The following is a 9,813-nucleotide window of genomic DNA, read 5'->3' on the forward strand; positions in this document are numbered from 1 at the left end:
CCAAAGCGGACAATATTGTGATACGTGCAAGATGGGGATGTTACAAATTCCGAAATTATTTTTATTATTTATTTATTAAAATGACGTGATTAAGGAATTTCTTTAAAAATTCATATCTTTTTCATACGATGTCCAATTTGAGCGTTCTTTTTATGTACGTTTGTAGTTTAACGATATCTATGATTTTCATTTAGACACCTAAGGTCAGAAAGTGTTTTATTGAAACTTTGCGTTTTTACGTAACTTCGTATCGCCGGTTTTTGTCGGAAAACTTAGAATGGTCATAACTTCTTTGTTATAACTCGGATTTTTGTGTTCTTTATATGTTTGGAAAACTTAAGACGATACCTACCACATAGCGTACTCCAAACAGAGCTTTTGAATACTTCATTTTCCGATGATATTCTAATCCCTTTTTCAAAGAGGTTACAAGACTCGATCTTTGATGACTTGAAATGACGGGTTGTTACACAAATATATAAATAGGGTAAGAAACAATATTTATATAATGAATATATGAATTTTTATAAAAGATTTATAATGGCATGCTAAGTGCGCGCCATGCTCAACACGCACTTCTAACACCTAGATTCTTCGAGATTGGAGAGATGTGGCCCATCTGAAGTGTGACACGTGGCAAACTCTGGATGGAGCCACAAGTCGTGTGCACATCGTGCGTGAAGTGCACCGTGTGCATAAGCATTATATATAGAAGTGCTCACTTCTGATTTCTTCACACCTAAAACTCTCCCTCTCTTTATCTAAAGATCTATTTCGAAAATCCTCCCACTGGCGTGAAGCTTCGGGTGCAGTAGCAAGGATGCTTCTGATCACAATACTAGGGTGAGTTCACGGCCCCTTTTCACTATTTTAAAGGTTTTATGGGGAGGGGGATATATGTTTATCATACTGTTTCATGAAAATGTATTTATATTTATAAATATCGATCGTTATATAAAACATGAAACCTTAGGATAAAGTATTCATAAATATTATACCTAGTTGTAAGCTATGATATTATGCCTAAGAGTTATGATGTCTAATAGTCTAGGAAGAGATATTACCTAGATGTTATAATAGTCAATTCCTTGGGATAAAATAATGCCTAGAAGTAATGATGGTCGATTATAGGGATATGCACTGTACCTAATCGTTACTCTGCCTAAATATGTTGTTTTTAAATTAACCATAATTAAGGTGTGTGTGTGTGTGTGTGTATATATATATATATATATATATATATATACACACACACACACACACACAAAATAATTATGAGATCTAAAAGTATAATTATCAAATATAAAGTAAAAGATTTATATTGTGATATTTATAGGAAATCACTAAGAAAGAAAAGATAAAAGATAAAAATTACCTAAGGTTAATGCGTTAGCGAGCTGTTATTATTCATCCTTAGTCGGATTAAATTTGGCTACCTCGAACCTGTAATCGTTAATCTTGCGAGAGCTAGAAAGATATGTATAGATATATACGTGGATTGACACCCCCACCTGCGATTGCTAGCTACAATCCCGGCAGAATAACTTCTTTATTATTCAAATGATATTTGACGTGCGATGAAGCGTCGTGTGAGAAAATTATTAGTCAAACAACGTCGATTATGGGAGCTCATGGTAATACATTACAACCACCTTAGAGATCCGACTACTTAGAAGGATGCCTTCAAGTAGTAAATAAAATACATTAGGATTAACAGAATGTCCTAAAACACAGAGATAATAAGATAGGATTGGTAAAGTATCCTATAGAAATGATAAGTTAGGATTAGTAGAATATCATGAAAAGATAATAAGATAAGAGAGACAAAGTATCCTACAAAGATAATAAGATAGATTAAATTACCAAATAAAAGGAAATTTTGAAAGAGGTAATATAATAAGCATATGAAATAAGGAATATAAGTTAAATGATCATAATCATCATAAAAATTCCTAAAAAGTTTTCAAAAAGAATTTATTATTTGTTTATCTCAAACTTATGGGCTCACCAACATCAAGTTGACGTTTTCAAAACCGCATGTATTCCTATGATGCAGTAAGGATCAAGGCGAGGAAGGATAATCAGCTTGAAGATAGATAGGTTTTGTTTAATTCCTTGTAATAGATTTCGTTAGAAAAAGACAGTTATAGTTTGCACTCTGTGATTAGGATAATTTATGTAAATACCGTCACCACTTAGCATTTTCGGTAACGGTTAGGGAAGGTGTGACATCTCATACAAGTGACATGGTCCTCCCATGGTCTTTCATGTTGAAGTCACAAAAACAGTCTAGCAACATACATAGTAGAGTGAGAAGACTCACCTTACACTCAGTCGGGTAAATCACAGCTTGAACAATAAACCGATGCTATAATCCACCTATCGACACACCCAAGGCCAAGCCTTAGTATACACTCTAAAACTAGCCTATTGACCAAAAGTCACTCCGATCAAAAATTCAACCCAGAAGAACACCATGTCATGGCCAACCTATAGCCACATTGTGCCAGCTAAATGCTAAATCTACCATGCAAACTACGCTTACTACATCGTGGCGAGCACCATGTTACGCTGTGGTTACTGCTTCCAAATAGCTTAACGGATTAAGCCGTTAATCCATTAAGCCTTTCGTTCCAACTTTATAGAAGGCTTATAGGGACTCCAAAAGATCATAAAAATATGGACTTTACGGATATGCATGTCCCATGCATGTCCTTCACTCAAGCTAGATCAAATGGTAAGAAGTTGGCCTAAAACTCATGCAAAGCTTACAAATCATCCAACTTCTAGATTTAGAAGATATTAGTCTCAAAGGACCTAAGTGAGCCATAAAGTTGGAAACTTTATCTTATTTCATCATTCAAAATTCATTTATAGACCAAAACATGTTAAGGAAGCTAGATCTACAAGAAAGAAATCACCAATATGGAAGTTGAGGAATTACAAATAGTCTAGAAGGTGCACAAAATTATGGAGGTGGCTTGCTTGCTGGATTCTTGCACTAGAGACTCCTTCTTCTTCCTTCGAACATCATAAAAACACCAAAGATGAACTCAAAACTTGCAAGGGGGCTAGGGTTTAATCAAGGGTTCTTTCGAGATGATGAATGTTGAGGGTGGAGGAAACTCTAGTCATCACTTCCTTTAAATAGGACCTTAAGTCCGAAAAATTAAAGTTTGGCATTATGCCTCCACTATGTTGTCGCCATTCCATGACCACGTCGTGTTGCCTTAATGAGATGTGCATTGCATGCAGGAATGCCATATCGTGGAGATCCCTCTGCCACGTCATGGCCATCAAGAATTCCCAAAATATTAGTATTGAAATTATACCTGAAACCGGGTGTTATAATTTTAAGTTGCTACGTGTTAGTCCCTTGTGCATGTGCCACGTTCTTACTCTTACTCAATATTGTACATTCAAACGCATCACATTTTGCATAGTAGAATGCCCAATCATTAAATAGCAACGTACAACATTGTTTATGTCAAAAATCTCTACGCATCTCGTAAATCCAACTTACACATCACGTACCTTGGGCTACAGTTTTTGTGCTTAACCAAAAACACATCTTCATCCCATATAAATTCATATTACACAACAATTTATCTAAACCAAAATCCAACAATTATTCTAACAGTTTCAAATATCATTTTGAACATATATCACGTAAATCCAACTTACAAATATTTTGACCATTTTTCCCTTTTCTCTAAATTCACGTACAATTAAATTTCTAAAATTTTTAAAGATGTTACATTCGGTCTAAATTACAAATAAAAAATGATTTTTTTGGTCCTTATATATTGTTGACTTTTGTAATTAAAAATTCCATCCGTATATTATCAAATACTTGTAGAAATTGTATTTGCTTCCTGTATTATCAAATATTTGCAAAAATAGACCATGTTTAATTTGAAATTTACATAGTTTATATAGATAAGAAAATAGAAAAAGGAAAAATGATTCATCTAATAAAAAATAGAAGATAAGATGTTTTAACTCTTATATCTTTTATTTTAATTGAAGAAAGAGAATCATGATAACACCTTATTTATATAAGTTATTTAAGTTGATGAATAAAAAAACACATAGAAATATCACCTCTCCTAGAGAAATAGTCACGGCCTAATAGATAATTTACAGAAATGGTCCATGCCTAATAACAAATTTACAAAAACTATCCCTCTTTCAAAAAATTACAAAAATGCTCCCCACATTTCAGAAACTTAGGGAAATGGTCCCTATTTAACTTAAATATCACATAAATGGCCGTTTTATTTCCAAAAGATGGTGTCTTAAATATATGATTATTAATTCGTTGCAACGCGGAGACCATCTCACTAGTTTTATAAAAAGGTAAACCGTACAACTCATACAGGTACACAACAAATACTAATCGCATATCATAGTTAACATCGATATCTCAATCATTTTAACTATAGCATATAGTAGCCTATATATATTAGAGAAAATGCAATTGTTTGTATACAATTAATGAACATTTGCATTCTTTAATTCTTATGGCTAAATGCGAGCGCGGCTTTCGACCCTGATGGGCGTCCTAAATGTTTACAGATAAACTCGCCCGTTTGCAAAAGCTTACGTAGATCAACATTGGTTTTGATACCAAGGCCATCAAGCATGTAAACCACATCCTCAGTAGCCACATTTCCCGAAGCACCCTTGGCATATGGGCACCCTCCTAATCCTGCGATGGATGAATCTATTGTGCTTATTCCCATCTGTCAACAACAATTACAATTTATATGAATGATGTTTGTATGGAGTAAGTGTCGTATGCATAAAGACTTTTTTCTTTTTTTTGGACCGAATGAATGAAGTGTCTGAATGAGTGAAGTGATGTCTTCTCACTTTAACCCGTTTAGACATGCTTAATGTATTAGTCCATTATGTCTTCTCACTTCTCACATCTGTTATTTGTTACCTTCATAATTCTATCTAATAGATTGCATTATATGAAAAGGCAAATATGTAGTGTGAAGATTTGTGTATAAAATTAGGGGTTATTCTGCAAGATTTTAACATATAAACTATCCAACATTTATAAAGTTTAAAGTTAAACTTAACTTATATTTTTGTTAATCATAATCATATAAGTTAGAAAAAACTAACTTCAATTTTCTTTTATAAGTTTATTGTATCTATTAATTATTATATACTATATGGATTTGAAAAATTCAAACTCTCTGAATTTCAACTTAAAATATCTAATTTGTTAACATAAATATGTTATTAATGTGGAATATTATCATATTGATGGGGGACTTTAATAAATTATGAATAATATACTTAAAATGTTGATTTAAATATAATGTTAAGTTCAAAACATAAATCAAAATATCAAATAAACGTAAAAAACATATTCAATTTTTTTAAAGTTCAAAACGTTTAAATATTTTAAACGTAAAACCTATATTGACATGTCAGTTAACTTAAAAAAATCCAAAACGATTTTTTTATAATAATAAAAAATTTCCATATAAATAGTTTTTAATTTCATTAACAATAACAATAGTTAAAAATAATATAAAACTATAAATTAATTTCGTTACCTTACTAACAATGGTTCACATATTAAATAATCATAATGATCAAAAGTAAACAAATGTCAAATATAGTTAAAAATAACACTATATTGATAACCAAAATCATCTCATCTTAAGACAAAAACCAATAAACCCAAACTGCAACCCCTTTCATTTAAAAAGTCACAAAGGCCACATAAGCAGGTTAAGGGCTATTTCCAGTTAAAGGGACTAAAATGAGACGACTTTTGAAAATTCATTACCTAAACGCGGACAAAAATAAGTCGAGTGACTAAAAATAGTCATTTTTAACCTTTTTGCTTTTACTATAATCTAATTTGGTTTTTAACTTTTAACTTTACCTGGAGGGACACTAAAATATTTGGAAGAGATTGGCCATAAGTGTCATGAAAATGAACCGCAAGCTTTTCAACAGGAACAACTGCCATCACTGCTCCAAGCATTGTAATAACCGTGCCTACACAAAAAATATACATCAATTATAAATTAATAAAAAAAATAATTAAATTATGAAAATAAATATGATTGAGATAATTTACCTGGTGTCCCAATGCCAATAGTATCCCCAAGTGATATTTCATAACAACCCATGTCATGAAGTTCTTTTGCCACGTATGCAACTTTTGATGGAGGCGTCATTCCATCAACCGGGCATCCAATCACACACGACACATATCTGCATTACAAGAAATAACATTAAACAATAAACTTTTTATGTAAATAAATAAATAAATAGTACAACTTCTCTTTTCAATTTTAAATAAATAGGAAAGTTTTTGTTATGTAGGACAGAGGAAAAAACAGGTTGTACTGCGTTTGACATGTATTAGTACCGAGACCACGACATTTTTTAATAGGACAAAAACTCCTATTTTTTGTATGGTACAAAAGACGTAAATGCCCTTCTCATCCTCATTAACGATTTAACACATACCATAAGGAATTAAGAGCATACCCACGAACAGGAATAGAGAGCTTTGTGGCAGCAGATACAACAGCACGATAACGAGCAAGACTTTCTTGAATAGTGCAATTAATGTTTGACTTTGAGAATGACTCGGATGCTGATGTAAAAACAGCTATTTCCTTTGCTCCAGCTGCAATGGCAGCTTCAAAACCCTAGTTGAAACAAAAATAAATGTTTATGAGTTTATGTATGCAAAGTGCAAACACAATTAATTATTCTCTAGTTTTGGAGGAATATTAGTATATTACTCACTTTCATATTAGGAACCAATGCAGGCAATCTCACAGAATCAAAGCTTTTAAATGCTTCAATAACATCCTTTGCATCTGCCAGCTTCATCAAAAACATGTAAGATTGAAATTAAAAGGCACAAGAAATAGATAAAAAAAAAAAAATAATGATACGTTATACAAGATCGTCAATTGGACAAAAATTGCAACGTTTTGTGACTTTGCCTCACACAAAAAGGCGGAACGCATATCTCTCGTCTGTGCAAAAGACGTAAATGCCCTCCCCATGTTCCGTCATTAAAAATAGTTTTAGAAAGCTTGTCCGGCATAAATGCTAGTGTGAGAAAAGATACCTGAGGGACCCATTTTGGGGAAACGAAGCTTGTGGCTTCAACAACGGATAATCCAGTAGAAATAAGTCTTTGAATTAGTTGTATTTTAACAGATGTAGGAACAATATTCTTTTCATTTTGTAATCCATCCCTTGCACCAACTTCCACTATCTTCACATACTTTGGTATGCCTTTGAAAATCTTTAAAAAAAAATAAGTTGAATATATTAATCACATTTGAGGTCAAGTACCTTTAAAAAGTTAAAATTGGTATAGATCGCTTATATAAAATGTAACACCAACAAACTTTTATTTAAAGATTAGCTAAAGAGCAAGATGGGTTATCGCAATTCCATTCAAATTTGAAGAATTTATTGAATTTTGAAGATAAATAACTACATTTGACCTTAGAAGCTTATGCTTATTGGTTTTCACCTGATTTGTTATGTAGTGTAGGCCTACATCATTATGCTGAAAGTATGGTAAATGTTCATATCCTACATGGTTCCTCCCTTGGCTTTGAGACATATCTCTTGCTTTATGTCTCAAAAAGAATGCTCCTTTTTCATACTCAAAATCATCCCTGAGAATACTTACAATAAGTAAAGTAGTAAACTTTCTCTTAAGATCAAACACGCTGTTTTTCAGTTTCATGTATGCAACAATTACAAAAACATAGATGTGATACAAAAAGGAAAGAGTTAGAAAAAGACACATACTCATCACTATTTGAGGAGGTGGAAGTATTTCCCTCAATCCAGTAATTTCCCATTCCAGTGTCCCCTCCACTTGTGCTACAACCGTTGGATGAGAGTCTATGGAAAAGATCAATGGTGCTTAGGCTTGGCAATTTGTCCATACCAAGAGGCTCCTCCAAACTCGACATTGTAGAAACAGTACGATATTTCAACCCTGTTGTACAGGTGCTTTTTAAGTAACCATGACAAAAAAGAAAATCTGGAAGAAGGTGGGACATGAACTAAATTTTGTCCTATTCAAAAAAGAGGGACAAAAATAGCCCTAAAATGTCCATTTGGTGATGTGGTTTTAGGACTAAAATGAGAATTATTTACTTTCGTTCCCAATAAATACACATGAACTGGATAGTAAATTTCCAATAAACGGGTAATTAGGATTCTATCAGAATCTTCTTAAGGAACCAGAAAAAAAAATGCTGCAAATACGATGCTAAATTATTGAAGAATTTACACTGCTGACGAAAAATGAAATCCAAATTCCTAAATTTGTGATGCTCAAAATATAATTCTTCCTAAGAATCCTCTATTTTTAAGGACTCATGAACTGGCTTACTCATCTAAACTAAAAGCAATTTCTGAATTCCCCAATCCCTAAAAATAGCAGTTTCATTTCAATATTTCTCTTGTTTTGAGAGAAACGATGAAAATTCGTATGTAACAAAAAGAAATGGAAACAAACGCACCTGAAACCAATAGAAGCTCGTGGATGGAAGCAGAATACAGCAAACCTTGATCGGAAAATTGATATAAATGAACGCGGAATGAGGAATGATCTTCTAGAAATTATCGGTCCTATAAGGGCATCTACAATGATAGATGCTCAAAGTCCAAAAGAAACAGTATTAAACATAGCTCCTATATATATTATACAAGGAAAAGTGTAAAAAGGAGAAAACGTAAGGCACAGACTGCGTACAGCTGCCTACTACCATACATGTGGTGATGCAGTTGTCAAATAAATTAAAATTACAGACAAAGTAGTTGAAATTGTGTGCATCGTACCTAACGTATGGTAGTGTGAATTCAAAGCTTAGATTCATATTCAATTCCTCTCTCTCCTCCCATCATTCTCACCGGCTAGACTATCATAAATGAAGACAAAAACCCCTTTGACTGGGGATTTGATTTCCGGTTCTTCGCATTTACGGAAGTTGCTGAAATATAGATGCATGTTGAAGTAAGTTTTGACGATGAATTGATTATTTCTTCCATGAATCAGCTAGCAAAGCCTTGCAGAGAATTCCCCGGTAGGGTATTGACCGGGCCAGGGCTGCGACTCGTCGCCGGAGTTTAATAAAGTAGAAGGGGTTGACTAGTGATTCACATGTGTCTGGATGAGAGATCCTTGACCGACCCGTAAAAAACGGGATATTCCGTTTTCAAGTTTGATGCACCTCTTTTAGACACCATTGAACATTTTATAAAAGGTCGATCTATTACGCCTTGTTCCCGACTTTTTTTTTTTTTTTTTTTTTTTTTTTTTTTTTTTTTTTTTGGAAAATTATGACGGAAAAAAAGAGGTGAAAGGAAAATATTCATTATTTCGTGTTGCCGAGTTTGAAGGAAACGAAAGGAAATAAAAGGAAAATTTTAAGTTTTTGTGTTCCCGAATTAGGAGGAAAAATAAAATAAAACATAAAATTTACCTTTCCCTCACTTTCTTCCCAAATCCGCCCAATTTGGGAGGAAAATTTGGAAGGAAATTTTGACTCCAAAATCCTTCCCCTCCCCTCACTTTCCTTCCATTAATGAAACTCGGGAACACGATTTTCCTTCGACACCCCTCACTTTCCCTCCGTATCCTCCCATTTCTCTCCTTAAGTAGAACTCGGGAACAAGGCGTAAGGGAGAGGGAGTCTTCCCAATCAACCCAACGCGACATAGCTTTTCACTTTGATTTTTCTTCATCTTTTCAAACCCACAACATACGAAAATCTTAGGGTGCGTTTAGTTGCG

At 33.3% G+C, this 9,813-nt stretch overlaps 1 protein-coding gene across 2 annotated transcripts; it reads right to left on the reverse strand.

Moving 5' to 3' along the window:
- Window positions 1–4,382: 4,382 nt before the first annotated feature.
- On the reverse strand, window positions 4,383–9,248 carry LOC145031054 (hydroxymethylglutaryl-CoA lyase, mitochondrial-like). Of its 2 annotated transcripts, none has more exons than XM_078979511.1 (10): window positions 8,860–9,248; window positions 8,541–8,661; window positions 7,819–8,011; window positions 7,535–7,682; window positions 7,121–7,300; window positions 6,790–6,870; window positions 6,526–6,689; window positions 6,110–6,246; window positions 5,912–6,027; window positions 4,383–4,745 (listed from the first exon to the last, which is right to left on the reverse strand). In XM_078979511.1, the coding sequence occupies exons 3-10, from the start codon at window positions 7,983–7,985 to the stop codon at window positions 4,515–4,517; spliced, it is 1,224 nt and encodes a 407-aa protein (XP_078835637.1). In that variant the 5' UTR covers window positions 7,986–8,011; window positions 8,541–8,661; window positions 8,860–9,248; the 3' UTR covers window positions 4,383–4,514. The 2 variants fall into 2 exon arrangements, with proteins under 2 accessions (XP_078835637.1, XP_078835638.1); XM_078979512.1 differs by having other exon boundaries at window positions 8,541–8,676.
- Between the last annotated feature and the right edge of the window lie 565 nt (window positions 9,249–9,813).

Source organism: Lactuca saligna, chromosome 2 (genome assembly GCF_052625555.1).
Source record: "Lactuca saligna cultivar CGN05327 chromosome 2, ASM5262555v1, whole genome shotgun sequence".
Lineage (NCBI taxonomy): Eukaryota > Viridiplantae > Streptophyta > Magnoliopsida > Asterales > Asteraceae > Lactuca > Lactuca saligna.